General features: G+C 41.8%; 1 protein-coding gene across 1 annotated transcript in view; it reads left to right on the top strand.

Annotated features, from left to right (window-relative positions):
• Positions 1 to 3,140: 3,140 nt before the first annotated feature.
• akap6 (A kinase (PRKA) anchor protein 6) overlaps positions 3,141 to 17,481 on the top strand; it is a gene marked incomplete at both ends in the record, with an annotated part of 204,851 nt that continues 190,510 nt past the window's right edge. The window contains 2 exons of the mRNA XM_083998470.1: positions 3,141 to 3,388; positions 4,870 to 5,041. Coding sequence (XP_083854596.1) covers positions 3,141 to 3,388; positions 4,870 to 5,041 — 420 coding nt within the window. The remainder of the gene's footprint in view (positions 3,389 to 4,869; positions 5,042 to 17,481) is intronic.

Here is a 17,481-nt window from a genome sequence, read left to right as displayed (position 1 = left end):
CAGCATTAGCCAAAACGACCGGATCGCTTACTTCTGCTTTAAATTAAGTTCATAGTTTTTCCTCCGTGGATGGGAGGGTCTAAGGGCAGAGGATGTTGTTATGATGCCATGTAAAGCCCTCTGAGACAAACTGGCTATATAAAATTGCCTTGCCTTTTAGTTTAGGAGAAGTTAGCCGGTGGTTATAGTTCGAGGAAAACAAACAACACCAAGAAACTCTATTTTATTGTGGCTGTTGGATCAATGGACAAAATGCAACCTGAACTATATGTCAAATGCTTTATACAATATCGACTTTTCAACCGTCACTGTGGATGTAAATGCTCCAAGTCTGTTGATTGCGTTGTGCGGTGGAGAGGCGCTAGTAGCTAAACGAGGCTAATGAAGCTAACAAGCAAAGAAACAAAAAAACGTCGGCGCTCGGAGACCAAACACAAAAAAAAAGGTGGATTATCTTGATTTTGGAGATCTGAAGCTTGTTGTATGACGCAGGATTTAACGATTTATCGAGGTAACTTTGGGTTTTACTCGAAACTACTGACATGGTAAATCTCCATGGTAACTCGCCGTGGTAACCACACGCTGTTCCGGAGCAGAGGCATCGGTTTTAACTTATCCGGATAACGATTAGTTATCTGGTTTAATGGCTCATGTTCTTTTCTTGTGTGTGTGTGTGTGTGTGTGTGTGTGAGGCAGGACAGATGTTTTCATCACTTCATCTCTGCTTCATGAAGGTCAGGACGGGACTCATGTCTCTGTGTGTGTGTTTTGACAGTTAGACCGTGGACATCTGACTGAAAGGTCAGGCTCTAATAAACTGCTGCTCTCTAATGGACTCGTCAAGTAGAAACACACACACACACACACACACACACACACCGTCAACTCATGCACGAGCCTCTGTGAAGTAGAAACACGCACACACACACACTCAGCTGTCTGTTTTGACTGAATTATTCCTTTATGAACTCCTGAAATTAGATATTTACAATATTTTCATTCCATTATCATCAGTAGTTTCTATAATATGGCACAAACATAGTTGGACTCAAGAATAAACTAATTCGATTTTAGTGGTGACTGGTCAAAGTTCAGGACTTTGGGGGAGCGCCTTGAGGAAACTATAATTACATCTTGCACAAGTATTTATTCATCCACGTGAACTCAAAGACGAACAGATAAGAAGTCGGTTGTCAGAGATAAAAAGTCACCGCGACCTCATTAAAAAAAATCTGTTTTTGATCATAAGTCACAAACATGAGCAGTAATTTTGACACAAATTGATTCAAATGTCTCATAAACTGATTTGATGACATTAAATACATATACTATAGTAATGCAGGAGCTCTAGTTTCTATTTCATTAATTTTGATTTAAAATGTTTCTTATGAAAAGAACAAGAAGGTGAAGAGGTAGACAATGAAACAAACAATATATGACAATATATACATATTTAATCATTATTTCAGCTTCCTGTTTTCATCTCATCAGGTTATTAGTGACAGGTTAATTTATATCCAGACTAATTTAACAAGGGATTTGATAATGTGTTCACATTCAGTGAGATGCAATTGAACCACAACCTGAATTATGCATATTGTAATTATGTTATTATTCTGAATAAGATGTTGTCTAGAATACAGAATATCTGCAGATACTCATGTTTATTCCACAAAATGACGGAGAAAAATTTATTTCTGTGTAAACGATCAGACGAGATGAGACTGATTCCTCAGGACTGAAACTTCTCCCTCTCAGCTCTGACTCTAATCTGGACATTGCTGCTGTGTCCGACTCTGTCTGTAAGAGCTTTTGTTCTTGGATGTAGGACAGTGTGTGTGTGTCTGTGTGTCTCTCTGTGTGTGTGTGTTCCCAGAAGAACAGTGAGTATCACCCTCAGAGCAGCAGCAGCAGCAGCAGCAGCTCTGTCTCCTGCAGCACATTGATTTCCAGCTTGTCTTTCCTCTGTTGCAGATAATGGACTTCTGTAACATTCTGTAACACACATACACACTCTTTGAGTTTCTGTGTGTGCACATAACCTCAAACTTAACCATCACAACTACACACCCTGGTACTTTTTTTTTCTTTACTTTACACTGCACCTTCTGATTGAGATCAGGCCTTTTCAGTCTGACTGGTCTGTTTTTATCCGAGTTAAACCTCCTCAGACCTTAACCTGCACAGTTGCTGGTTTGAATCCAAGCTCTTCCTGTCTTGCTGTCTGTACTCTGAAGTGCCCTCGAGCAACACACTGAGGCTACGTTTACACGGAAACGATCTGAACAGAAAACGCAAAAAGTGGCGTTGCGTTCTCACTGTACGCCGGCCATCGTAACGCTGACCTCCGTGCCCTCCACAGGTCGTAGCAATCGGAGCAGACTTTTGCGTTTTCACCCTTTACATGGGGACGCAACGGCGGAGCGTTTTTAAGATTTCCACTCTGGAGGGTGGTTTAACTTTTTTTGCGTTTTCAAGCCCCCAAAACGCAGTCGGCGTCTAAACGAAAGGCACATCCCATGAAATATTTTACCGTTTTCATCCGCGAGCGTTGTCGTGTAAATAGGACCTGAATCTCTGCAGCAGTGTGTGTGTGTCTGTGTGTGAAAACAACATTGCAAAGTGCTTTCTTTTAAAATGTGATTTTGTATAGCTTCATTAATTTTCTAAAATATCTTTCATTCTCCACTATTCTGTCAATTTCTTATAATTTTGTCCTGATACATAAACACTACAGGAGGAGAACACAAACACACACAGGCAGTAAAACAGATTACTATATTAATTTTCCTTTAACAGCCGATAACATTTGGTTTTGTTCCTCTTCGTTTGTCTGTTATATTAATTGTTTGCTGCCTTGTTGTTTAATTTCTTTTTTCAATCATCAGTTTGCTCATTTATTCTCTCTGTTCATCTCTCCTCATTATGTTCTATGTTCATTTATTATTCTCTCTCTTCTGTCCTTCCTTCCCTCTCCTCTGGCTGTTTGTTCCTTCTTGTTTATATCAATGTTTTGATTCACCTCTTCCTCTTCCTCTTCCTCTCTCTCTCTCTCTTTTTCTCTCCAGTTCAGTCCAATGAAGCTCGCCCACCCACATTAGGAACCCCGTACCTCTCTCTCTCTCTCTCTCTCTTGCACCATGAGCATCGTAGCTCTCTCGCCCGTGGCCCCTGAGCCGCCGTCGCCCATGATCACCTCCATCACCCCTGTCACCCCGACCGTGGACCCTGCCGGCTCCGCCCCCCACGCTGGCCACGCCCCCCTGGGTCTGGGTCTGGGTCTGGACCACCATCAGTCCCAGGACGGACCCCCGTCCCCGGGCCCCGGCCCCAGCCAGGGCCTCGTGTCCGGGTCAGAGCCCCAGCTGGGTGGAGACCCCTCCAGGAGGTGAGAAGCCAGTTTCTCTTTCATAATTCTTACTTTTTAGTTCATGAATGAATCAATTTGTATTGTTTTTTTTGTTTTTTTCTTCCCCCAATTTCTTTAATGAGTTTTTGCAGACAGTACAGAAAAATACATCAGTTTCACATTATGTTGGAGCATCTGCATTAGAGTGAAGTATAAAAAAAGAACAAGACAAAAAGAGAACCCCAACATGAATCCCACTATCCCTCCTGACAACCCATGTCAGATGTAGTCACAGCAGACGACTAAATTATTACACAACATATAACAACATAAGTAAATAAATGAAGTACAGTTGAGACAAAAAAAACATCGTAAAATTTCCCATATCCAAATGTTGTGAGTCGGTGGAGAAACATGTTTCCATTTGAGTAGAATGGCACGCCTGGCTAGCAGGGTGGTAAAGGCCATGACACGCTGTGTAGAAACGGGGAGATTTTTAGGCAGAGGGAGACCAAAAAGAGCAGTCAGGGGATTTGGTTCTAAATTTGTGTTGAAAGCCTGTTTGAGAGTTTGGAATATATTGGACCAAAAGTTGGTCAACCTCGGTGTATTGTTTTTTTTAACATATACGCATAAATACCTGACAATTTTACCTTTTCACATTAAAGGTTTTCGAGTAAAAACTATCAACATCTAACACATTAAAGGGAACGTTCAACATTTTGGCAAACTGGCCCATTGCCATAACCCCTACAGTCATAGCAGTAGGTTTGTTACCTTTATTTGTCGGTGCAAGCTGTTTTTAGAACGGCGGAGCAGAGCCGTGAGCTGCTCAGAGCTACGCTACGGAGGCTCATTATGGGATTTCTTGGTTTCCCTCATCAAACTCATCAAATACACAATCCAACAACTCCACAACGCTCTGGTGGACAAGTTGTTGTTGGAAATACAGAGACTGCTTGATGAAAAACTGTCCCTGAAGGCAACGCGCATCAGCTGTTTTGTATTAATTTACCTCTAAAACAGCATCCAGATACTAGTTTTGTAGTACTCTATGTATACTGGTCTTGAGACCACCTGTAATTTTAGTGGGAAAGCGGCTTCTGTCTCACTTTGGTTTATGGGATGTAATTCAATAAGTTACAGATAATTCAAATAGTTGTGCTAAAGTATCTGCTTGTGTTAAACCATCTGAACAACTTGGTGTCACCATGACAACACCATGACAACAGTGGGAGGAGACTTCAGCAGGTTCTGTGCTGTGTTCTTCTGTTCAATACAAACTTTGTTCACATTAAATATGGTTTAGATTTTACATCAAATCATCTTTTTCCTTTGTAGCTGAGGAGGAATAATGTAAATATCAAGACACATGGTTATTATGTGGACTGGGACTGAATAATGTAATACGGTGTTGTGTTGACGTAGTGTTTTTGTGTCTCTCTCTCTCAGCTCAGTTTGTGTCTTCGTCCGTCCGTCTCATTGTTAAGCCCTTCATGCCTTTGTGTGTGTCTCTGCAGGTCAAAGAAACCTCCGCCGCTGCACACCGGCGCCGACTGGAAGGTCGTCCTCCACCTGCCGGAGATCGAGACGTGGCTGAGGGCCACCAGCGACCGAGTCACGCAGCTCACGCACTCGGTGGGACAAGACAGCGACAACAGACACGTGGACGTCCACCTGGTGCAGCTCAAGGTAAAACTCAGATAAACGTCTGTGACACGTCCTCGGTTCAGTCTGTGGTCCAGTTTTCTGTCCGTTTGAACTTTAGTCTGCAGCAGACTCTTTGATGTTGAAGGAAAGTGGGTCAGTGAATCAGCATCATCTCTCCTCGGCGCTGTGTGGCTTCACCTTCTTCTACACTGCAAAAACTCAAAATCTTTCCAAGAATATTTGTCTTATTTCTTGTCAAAATGTCTCAATTTTAGTCAAAACTAATCTCTTTCCACTTAAAATAAGACTCATCACCTAAAAATTTACTTGTTTTTAGATCAATTTCACTTGTTTCAAACACATTTTCACTTGAAATAAGTAGAAAAATCTGCCAGTGAAAGCACATTTTTTGTGCTTGTAATAAGAAAGAAAAACTTGCTCCAACCAAAATTTGCTTGAAAAAATTAAAAAGTGTCTAAAAACAAGCTGCTTTTTAATGTGATGAGTCTTATTTTAAGTATAATTAGATTTATTTTGACTAGAAATGACATTTTGACTAGAAATAAGACAGATATTCTTGGTAAGATTTTGAACTTTTGCAGTGTACTAGTCTGTGTTCTTCTTTGGCCTCAAGTTGTGTTGTTTTTATTTTTGTTGTGGTGAATTATTATTAGAAAAGCTGTGGTTGTTTGGCCCCTGAGGCAGGTTTACATCATCAGAGCCTCCTGGTTTCTCCTGGTTTCTCCTGGTTGTGTTTATCTGAACTCTCCCGGTGCAGGTTTGATACGAGCTACAGTAATAATCTAGAATCTTATCTGTTATGAAGCCGATAACGTGATTGAACTCCACCGTCTTGTTGTTGTTGATAAGCGCTGAGATTGAAGGAAAGTTTCCATGTCTTTGTGTGCAGGTTAACAACACCACATAGAATACAGACGACAATAAGCGTCTACATTTTAAAACTTTGAAAGTTCCTCACAAATCAACCAATGCAACTTTCACCAAAATGTCGCCCCAATACTTTAGAAACTTTTGTAACATTGGAGTCAATGTAAGAGTGGCATTTTAAACATCAGATTTTCTCTTATGAAGCAAACCGTTTAAAACAAATCACCAACAGTTCCATGCTGTCAAGATGCAATTTATGTATTATCAGATTTTTGTCTTGGTATAACAGTTTTTTGACAATTTGACAATTTTAAAATCTGCCTTGACAGCTGCTGCTTCAGAAGTTGTGAGTTCAAGTCACAAACTGCATCTAAGTTTAAATCTTCACAAACTAACAAACCGTAACGTATTAAACCTTTCTTCTCCCACAATTTTTGCTCAGTTGACACCAAATTTGCTGCGACTGCATCTTCAGACCGTCCTGCAACTGTGTTTTTGATGATCTGGACAACTGAGTCTACGGTGCATGAAAACATTTGATTGTAAACATGTATCAGCCAATTCTTGATTGATACAGTTTCAATCTTCCTGAAAAAAATTGACAATATTTTGGAGTCATGGTCGATGAGGTTCAGCAAATATCAGAAATTTAATTTTTGAAAACATTTTGAATTAGAAGCAGATTTTAATTGTGTTCCTCGGTGCACATGTGAGCTACAGTAATAATCTAGAATCTTATCTGTTATGAAGCCGATAATGTGATTGAACTCCTCCGTCTAGTTGCTGTTTATAAGCGCTGAGATCGAGGGAAAGTGGTGCACAATGTTTCTGTGTGTGTTTGTGTGTGTGTGCAGGTGCGATGACACAAACAGGAAGTAAACCACAACAAAACAGAAACATTAAACAGCTCATTTCAGATGAGATTATTTAAATTTTGATCTTTTCTAAATGTCTCAGAAAGTGAAGCCCAGAGGCAGCAGGTGGACGCGGTGCCGTGTAGCTACTAACCAGGATGGTAGAACATCAGTCTGACCTCAGGCACCCAGTCTCCCATGATGCATTGCTGCTCTGCTTCTCCTCTCCTCTCCACGGTTCTCTCCTCCTGGTTATGTAACGAGCGGCTTCGGTCGGCGAGTCACGCTGTCGACCGGTTTGTGTGTTTATGTAACTCCACTGAGGGAGCAGCATCTGCATCTTCATCATCACACGGACCGAGCTCCTCCTCTTCATCGCCACAGGGCTTTACATAAGAGAAGGAGGAGAAGGAGGAGAAGGAGGAGAAGGAGAAGGAGAAGAGGAGCAGAGTTCATGAACATGAACTCCTTCATCCATTAATCACCGATCAGCTGTTTAACGCTGCTGATGTTTTATTGATCAGAGTTTATGTTTAGTTACAGTGACTCAGATGTTTCCTCATCACCAGTCTGATGCTCACAGGGTTTCTCCTCCTCCTCCCTTCTCCTTCTCCTTCTTTCTCTACTCTTTCTCCTCCATCAAGCTCCTGCTTTGTCTCCCTTTCCTCCCTCCTCCTCTTTCTCCTCCTTCTTTTCATACTCCTCCTCCTTCTTCTGTTCCTTCTCCAGCTCCTTCTTTTTCTCCTCCTCCTTTTTCTCCTCCCTCCTGCTTCATCTCCTTTTCCTCCCCCTCCTCCTTCTCCTCCTTCTCTGCCTCCTTCTCCTCACTCCTCCTCTTCCTTCTCCTCTCTCCTTTTTCTCCTCCTCTCTTTCTTCTCCTCCTCTTCCTCTTCCCTCCTCGTCCTCCCTGCTCATCTCCTCCTCCTCTTCCTCTTCCCTCCTCCTCCTTTTCCTCTCCCCTCCTCTTTCTCCTCGTCCTCCCCTTCCTATTCTCTCCTCTTCCCCCTCCTCCTCCTCTTTCTCCTCCCTCCTGCTTCATCCCCTTTTCCTCCTCCTCCTCCTTCTCTGCCTCCTTCTCTTTTTACTTCTTTTTCTCCTCCTCTCCTCTTCCCCCTCTTTCTCCGTCCTTCTCCTCTTCCCTCATCCTCCTCTTCCTTCTCCTCCTTCTCCTCCTCTTTCTTCTCCCTCCTGCTTCACCTCCCCCTCCTCCTCCTCCTCCTCCTCCTCCCTTCTCCTCCTCCTCTTCCTCCTTCTCCTCTACCTCACTCCTTCTCTCCTCCCCCCTCCTCCTCCTCCCCCTCCTCCTCTGAACAAAACATGGCGGCAGCAGCAGCAGCAGCAGCAGCAGCAGCAGCATCAGTAGTTTCCAGTAACTGCTGCTCATCACAGAGAATCTGCTGCTTCCTGTCTCAGTCTGTCGCTGACTCACTTTCTCTCTCTCATGCAGAGCTTCATACGTAACCTGCGTCATCTCTTTTCTGTTTACAGTTTACAGTCTTCTCCCTCGGCTGCAGCTCTCTGTTTCCTCACATAGTAAATAAATATTATGCAGTGGACAAAACAGGCAAACAAAGAATCCACTAGGGCTGGGACGATACACTTTTCTCCTGATTCGATTCTTCTACGATTTTTTGGATGGCGATTTGATTTAAATTGCGATTCTACGATATTTCAGATTCTCTTGATTTTTAGTCTTTAGCATTTTTAACATTTATCTGCACACAAACACTGTAGGAGCCTATAAATTAACTTAAACCCTTTTTAAAACCTGTACTCTCTGTATGTAAAAAAGGCGAACAAATGCACATTGCACAATGTTTAAAAAATTCAACAAAAAAAATCGTCAAAAAAGATACCGCGATATTTATGTGAATTGATTTTTTCTCCCACCCCTAGAATCTACCATGTTTTTTTTATTTGGATCGTGAGCTTTTTTGCGACTGACAACTGTTTGTTGGAAAAAACAGACTTTAGACAGAATTTAACCAGAGGATGATGAATTTTGGTGATAAATGTTTGTGGCTGGTTTGTTTGCATTTCCTTAACCAGTGCTCTGTGGTTGATTCCTTCACCTCCTCAGTGTGTATACTGCAGGCTGCAGCTCACAGCTACACTGCTGCTTGTTGTTACTTACTGCAGTGAAGGGATTTTAGAAGTGGTAACAGTCAGAGGAAGGAGAAGGAACACACCTTCAGACTGTAAATAATCAGGTTTGTTTTGATTGATTATCTTATTAGAGCTTCAGGATTCAGATATTCAACGTCACAGTTTTAAGAGAAGTCAGTCACACACCTGTGTTTGTTCTGAACTCACAACAACAACGGTTCAGTGTCACACAACCAGTTTGAAGAATAAAGAATCAGACTTTTACATCCATCGTTATTGATTTCTACCTGTTTAACTTCAGTCGTCAGTCCTCACAACGTTCAGGAAACACACACACATTTGACAGCATCACTATCTGTTTTAGGTTACACAACTTTGAAGGATCTATAATGTGTGTGTGTGTGTGTGTGTGTGTGTGTGTGTGTGTGTGTGTAGTCATGGGATGTGCTGGCTCACTGCCTGGTTCTGGATGCGACTGAAGTGACAAGGTCAGACTTACAGTGACGACTGTGTGTGAGTGTGTGTGTGTGTGTGTGTGTAAGAGAGACGTACAACTGCAGCTTTGTGGTGAGTGTAACTGATGTCACTCTGACTCTGTGTGTGTCCTGCTTTGCATATGTGTGTGTGTGTGTGTGTGTGTGTGTGTGTGTGTGTGTGTGTGTGTGTGACCTGATGTAATAATAACAAGCAGTACGTTTACATTAGAGTTGAAAAAACTAATTATTGCAGACTCCAGATCCGACTGAAACACCCAGATAATGTGATCGGAAACCGTTTTTCTTCTGCATGTAAACGCCTTAATCAGACTCAAACTGGACAATGCTTGTGTGCCTGCTTCACAACAGTAAAGATGACACAAAGTGCAGCACAGAAGCCGGCCTGAACCTGGCGAAGAAAAGGAAAAAAAAGTTCATTTCACACAGTGCAGCCAGGGAGAATAGAATAGAATAGAATAGAATATACTTTATTAATTCCTTGCAGGAAATTCTTTCATCACAGCGCTCCAGTGTACAAAGGCAAAGAATATTATAGCAGAATAATACAATACAACAACTTAAAATAGGAGAAAAAGATCAATTAAATATTACAAAAATGACAAAGTTAAATATCACCAGAATTACAAAGTTAAAAACTATAAGAATAAACCCCAAAATTTGCCCCCTCCCCCCATCTTAACAATATATACAGAAGAAAATATAAGCATACAATAAATAAGTCTCTGTTGAGGTGATATAAAAGAAAAGAAAAAAGAGAAACACAAGTTTAGACATAAAACAACAACACAGAAGAAGAAAAACATAGATTCAACACAGAATGAGGACGTTAACAGACTTCATAGTGGTTTGTTGATGCTGATGAGATGAAGGATGAAGCTGAACTCTGCTGCTGTTCTCCACTGCACCACAGTGATGGAGCTGAACCTTGTTGAGTTGGATCAGCTGCTGCGCCCTCTGGTGGCCACAGCACATCACAACATCCTCTTAATACTACTACTACGACTACTACTACTACAACAGTACCACTGACATTAGAGAAAAGTCAAACCAGAAACAAACCTAGGTTTTTCTTTAACATCTGGTATAACTGATGAAGATGGATCAGATTTTTCTTCTGCAGCTGCTTCAGTTTCACTCAGACTGAACTGGGTTTATTCCCTCAGCTCAGTCACATCTGGAGCTGAAGAAGACGTCCGAGCGTCTCGCTGCTTCTTCCCTTCTTCCTTCTCCCGCTGGGTCTTTATCAGGGTTGTCATGACGATGACTGGGTGTCCTGTGCTGGGTGTGTTGGGATGTGGCAGCTTGTCAGAGCTCAGCGAGGACGACGAGACGAGACGTCGGCTCGGCCCGGTCACACACAGCTGTGACGCCTGCTGCTCTCTGTCCACAGTCCACACCCTGTCTGTGTGTGTGTGTGTGTGTGTGTGTGTGTCTGATTTGAGCTGCAGCTACAGCTCGGCCTGAATCATCATCATCATCATCATCAGTGAACTGCAGCTTTTTGTGAATGAAACTCAACCGTAAAAGACTAAAACAGATACTATTAAATTAAATAACTAACATATGACCAAAAAACTTTATAAGAACTACACTTTATTAAACATTATTCATCATTTACAAATAATTCTTCCTCCATTGATACTAATTAATCTGTAATTTATAAACACAGTTATTAATAAAATCATCTATTTTGTGTTTAATTATTATATTTTAATACTTTCTAGCATTTAGACACTAGTAGTAATGATTAGTGAGAGTGTTAATTGATGTTTTATAGTATAAGTACTGCACTGACAGTTTGGTAACGACCTGAATGAATCATGAATCTCCTAAATAACTGGTTTGTAATTGATATAATATTTGATTTATAAATGCTGACTCCATTATTTATTTAAGACAAGCTTATTAGTCCAGAGTTCACATTTTTAACTGTGTTTATAAATTACAGAGTAATTAGAATCAATGTAATACATATTTATTAATGCTCAACTAATGTTTAACAGTGTGTCGATATTATAAACTGTGACCAACGAGAGTTTCAAAATAGATTTCTACCACAAATATAAAAATAAAGCCCACACAGCAGCAGCAGCCAGTTATTTCCTGCAGCAGCTGCAAAGTACTGAGTGTTTATATCATGGACTCACTCAGCAGAACAGAAAAGTAAATAATGACGCGTCAGTAAAACCAGAGGAAACGGTTTCCTTCTTCCCTCAGTTTGTTTAGTGTGACTGTGAATAATGATCGATTGGAGCAGGTGGAGGTTGGAGCCATGAGCGCTGGTTTCCTGGTGGACAACGCCATCTAGTGGTGAAAGAGTTGTATCACAGCACTGTGGAGAAACATGAGCACTGTCAGAGTTTATGACTAAACATGGAGGGGATGGTTATAAGATTATAACAATAAGAGGACAAATAAACACAATGTTCCTTCATCCAGGTCTAAAATTGAATAAAAAGTAGTACATATAATAGTTAGCAAATGTAGTGAAGCTCAACATTTCCATTTCATATCCACACACACTGCAAAAACTCAAAATATTTCCAAGAATATTTGTCTTATTTCTAGTCAAACTAATCTCTTTCCACTTGAAATAAGACTCATCACCTTAAAAATTAACTTGTTAACTAGATAATTTTTACTTGTTTCAAACACATTTTCAATTGAAATAAGTAGAAAAATCTGCCAGTGAAAGCAAGTTGTTTGTGCTTGTAATAAGAAAGAAAAACTTGCTCCACTATCAGATTTTTCTACTTATTTCAAGTGAAAATATACTTGAAAGAAGTAAAAAGTGTCTAAAAACAAGCTACTTTTAAGATGTGATGAGTCTAATTTTAAGTAGAATCGGATTTGTTTTGACTAGAAATGACATTTTGACTAGAAATAAGACAAATATTCTTGGTAAGATTTTGAGTTTTTGCAGTGTACTTTTTCATGGTCAGGGCTCCAGACTAACCTTTTTTTTTTTTTTTTTTTAACTAGGAGCACAGTGACCCCCTAACTTAAAATTTTAGGAGCATAAGCAGAAAATGTAGGGGGCACAGACTGTAAATCGACTTACAAAGCAAATATTCACATTTCCTTGTCATTCATGATCCTCACACACACGGGTCTGACACTGGTAGTGATTCCAGATACTTTGAGTCGCCCCTTCTATATTTTACCGGTGTTAAAAAAAAAGCCAAATTTACTGGTTGCACATGTGCAAGTAGACCAAAATATTACTTACACTGTCTCAAATGTTAGGGGCAAAATGCCTCCATTTAGGAGCAGACTGGAGTCCTGTGTTACCAAGACAAAAATCTGATAATACATAAATTGCATCTTGACAAGTGTTTTGCTTCATTAGAGAAATGTAATGACAGATACCAGATTCTTTGAGTCACCACTTCCACATTTCACCAGTGTTTTAAAAAAAAAAAAGAAAAACAGCAAATTTACTGGTTGCACATGTGCAAGTACAGTAGATGGAAAAAGTTACTTGCACTGTCTCAAATCTTAGGGGCCATCAGGAGCCCTGAGACTGAACATAACCTGTTATTCTGGCTCTTTCAAAAGAGAAAGAAAGACATGTAGCCTATAATAACTTGTTTATTTAATACTGAAATGTGAAAACTGACAGATTTGAGCTCCAGAAAGTTTCTCCGATCTCATCTGTTAGTTGTGTTGTTTAGCTGCCGATGGACCCAGGCTAACAGTTTCCACCCGCTCCCAGTCTTTATGCTAAGCTAAGATAAGCTAATTATCTCCAAGCTCCGGCTCTGTCTAACTACAGGCGTTTCCATGGTTACGCTCTGTTTGGAGCATTTACTGTACAGGCATCCAAACAGTTTCTCCACCGAGGCTCTTTAGTTCGTCAAGACTGGACGGAGCTGCAGGGCCGAGCGAGATTGGACGTCACCTTGACACACGGAGCATCTGATTGGACGTCACCTTGACACTCTGCTCAGCGTCCGGGTCGGACCGGTTTTATTTGCCTTAACGGCGGGCGTGGCGCCGGGGCAGATGGGAGCAGACAGATCTCCAGACTGCAGCTCTTTGAAACGGGATTCACTCCCCCCTCCCTCCCCCTGGTGATCGCTCTCTTCTTTTTCTTCATCCTGTCCTCGACGACGCACTTTTCTTTCTTTCTTTTCTTTTATCCTCTCCTCCGTCTCTCTCCCTCCCTCTCTCATATATTTATAATGCATTCGCCTGCAGGGCATTTTTCTCTAACCTGACCTTGCCACAGAGAGACTGTAGGACATGATTATAGTGATGCAACCACTGTTCCTGTGTGTGTGTGTTCAGTGTGTGTGTGTGTGTGTGTGTGTGTGTCGGTATGCCAGCCTCTCAGCCATTCTTAGCATCCGGCTGCAGGCGCAGTGTAACAGCTGCATGGAGAATGTCCTGGGCTGCTCTGCTCTGGGTGTGAGCACACTGTACAATTTACACTTGTCACACATGCACACACACACAATCACACACACACAATCACACGCACACACACACACATGCGCGCGCTCACGTGTTCCTCAGACACAGATGCAGCAGTAATTTTAGTGATTCAGTCGTTCGACGTTACAGCAGCAACTTTATGAATACTGTCATGTAGAGGAGAGATGGGGAGTTTAATGAGAAGTTAGATAAGAATACATTTAGAGAAAATTTAAAAATATAAACTTGACTTGGATTAGACTCAGACTGAAACACTGAGGAGTTGAGACCAAACCAGACTCTTCTTTGCTGACTTGGACTTCAGTCTGTTTATGTCTGTGCCTGGCATTCTTAACTTTAAACGGATAGTTCAACATTTTGGCAAATTGGCCCATTGCCATAATCTCTATAGTAGCAGTAGGTTCGTTACCTTTAATTGTCGGTGCAAGCTATTTTTAGAACGGAGCTACGCTACGGAGGCTCATTATGGGATTTCTTGGTTTCCCTCATCAAACTCATCAAATACACAATCCAACAACTCCACAACGCTCTGGTGGACAAGTTGTGACCTGCACATTCACCACACTATGAGATAATAACACAACGTTACCAGACAGAGTTGTTTTAGAGGGAAATTCATGCAAAACCGCTGATGCGCGTTGCCTTCAGGGACAGTTTTTCATCAAGCAGTCTCTGTATTTCCCTCTAAAACAACTCTGTCTGGTAACGTTGTGTTATTATCTCATAGCGTGGTGAATGTGCAGGTCACAACTTGTCCACCAGAGCGTTGTGGAGTTGTTGGATTGTGTATTTGATGAGTTCGAGAGTGTAAGTAGAAAAATCTGATACTGGAGCAAGTTTTTCTCTCTTATTACAAGCACAAAAAACTTGCTTTCACTGGCAGGTTTTTCTACTTCTCTCAAGTTGTTTGACTAGAAATGAGACATTTTGACATGAAATAAGACAAATATTCTTGGAAAGATTTTGAGTTTTTGCAGTGCATGAACATGTATTCAAGTAAAGTGTTACCTCGATTCCTCTGCCCAGATACAGATTCACCGGTTCCTCATTGTTCACTAACAAACAGATGAATCTTTATTCAAACACTTTATGCAACACGTTCAGAGACTTACTGTACAGAGTCAAAGTTTGTGTAACTTTGTGCAGTGATCCGTGTGTCCCACAAAGCTTTATTTAAACACGGCCCAGAACAGGCCCGCTGCTGACTGTCTCCCAGCTGTCGTGTTATTCCTGTCTCCTGATGTCACCGCGGCCGCCACGCCAGGAATGCTGGGAAGTGGTGGCATTGACGTTGACGAGGACGAGGAGGAGGAGGAGGGATGGATGCATGTTATGTAAAGGAAAAGGAAAGAGGACACAAGGAAGGACAGAAAGGAAAGGAAGAGTGAGAGTGTGGTTCACTAGGTTCAGCCGACCTTTTCACCTCAGTCACACTCGAATATCACGAGAGTCAGCGAACACCCCGGGTCTGCAGGACAACAGGTCGTCAATCGACTATTGACCGTTATTGATCAGGAAACGGATGCGTCGACGCTCCGTCACAGGATCAGAGAGGAGACTGTAAAATGTTCTGACACTTTCTCACCTTCAATATGTTGAATAAAGAGAAGGAAACAGAAGCAGGACTTTGTTTCGTTTACGTTTTCACAGAGGAGTGAAGGAGGGAGTGAGTTATGGCTGAGGAGAAACCCAACACCTGGTTAGTCTCTGCTAACTGTGTTTACTTTACCGTGACCAGCTGTGGTGAAGGAGCAGCAGGGGATCATGGGAGTTATAGTCTTCTTCAGCTCTGTCACCCTCTAGTTTTGGCAAATTGGCCCATTGCCATAATCCCTATAGTCATAGTAGGTTTGTTACCTTTATTTGTTGTTGCAATTCATTAATTTCTTGGTTTCCCTCATCAAACTAATCAAATATACAATCCAACAAGGTAAATACAGAGACTGCTTGATGAAAAACTGTCCCTGAAGGCAACGTGCATCAGCAGTTTTGCATGAATTTTCCTCTAAAACAACTCTGTCTGGTAATGTTGTGTTATTATCTCATAGCGTGGTGAATGTGCAGGTCACAACTTGTCCACCAGAGCGTTGTGGAGTTGTTGGATTGTGTATTTGATGAGTTTGATGAGGGAAACCAAGAAATCCCATGAGCCTCCGTAGCGTAGCTCTGAGCAGCTCACGGCTCTGCTCCGCCGTTCTAAAAACAGCTTGCACTGACAATTAAAGGTAACGAACCTACTGCTATGACTATAGGGATTATTATGGCAATGGGCCAATTTGCCAAAATGTTGAACTATCCCTTTAACTGTATTTTATTAGGATTTTATGTGACAGATCAACACTGGAAGCAAAGTTTTACATCCCAGAGTTCGAGGGGGTATGAATACTTTTGCGAGGTGCTGAACATCTCACATGAGGAGACTGATGTCGACCTTCAGGATGAATAAAACACGTTACTGTCACACACACATTAATTATTATTTTAATGATGAAACATGAATTCTCTCCAGGAAATAGCCTTAACCTTCACTTCTCTACTCCGTCCCCTCTCTCTCTCTCCCTCTCTGCCCACACCCCTCACAACTGTCACACAATCGGCAGCTGTTGCATTGCAGACTACGTGTGTGTGTGTGTGTGTGTGTGTGTTGAAAAGCACGTCGGGTAGATTCCTGTTCATACAAACAAAAACAGTGGAAACAAAACTTTTAATTGCGATAAGATGTTGCTGGTAGATGATGAGATGGTAACATCACATCCCTGTTTGGTTATTTTGTAACAATAATTTTGACTTTGAGCATTGGATTTTAAAGGTACATTGTGTATGAATTCCTCCCATCTAGCGTTGTGGTTGTATATCGCAAGCAACTCAGTCGTATTTTTCATGCTGCATTCACGTGAAATTGGGCAGACGGCAGACGGACGACAGTCGTTGCACGTAACGGCATAAACAAGCCTCTATGTAAACAAGACAGACGTTTCCGTGGTTTCCTACCGTCACGCTGCCACTGAAGGTAAAAACATGGAGACACCACATGGCAGCAGCACCGAGCTTACCCGCTCCATGTAGATATGAATGATATGAACGGATCATTCAGAGCTGAAAGGAACACTTCACTTTGTTGATGGGGGGGATTACTGGTTAATGAAAAACAGACTTTTGAACCAAATAATCGATATTCGTGACTAGATAACAGGAGAAGTTACATAATGCCCCTTTAAAAAGGGTTAGTGGGGAAGGGGAGAGAAAGGGGGAAAGTCCAGCAGAGTGGGAAGAACGACACCCAGCAGCAGAGCGACTGTGTGTGTGTGTGTGTGTGTGTGTGTGTGTGTGTGTGTGTGTGTGTGTGTGTGTGTGTGTGTGTGTGTGTGTGTGTGTGAGGGGGGTGGGTGAGGTTGGTCCTAAAATAACCTTCCCAACTGTTGTCACCCCTCCTCTCCCTAACACCAACACCAAGAAGCAGGTCACCACACACACACACACACACACACACACACACACACACACACACACACACACACACACACACACACACACACACACACACACACACCCTCTCAGTGGGTCAGCGTGTCCCACATGTCAGTATCAGTGTGTGTGAGTTCTGCTCAGAGGAAACACACACACGCTGCTGCTTCAACTCTTTTAGTTTTTAACCCACGTTGAAGTCGGAGGAACTTTTTTTTATTATTATTCTTTAAAA

This window comes from Trachurus trachurus (assembly GCF_905171665.1).
Source record: "Trachurus trachurus genome assembly, chromosome: 22".
NCBI lineage: Eukaryota > Metazoa > Chordata > Actinopteri > Carangiformes > Carangidae > Trachurus > Trachurus trachurus.
This window is presented reverse-complemented; position numbering and strand designations above follow the sequence as displayed.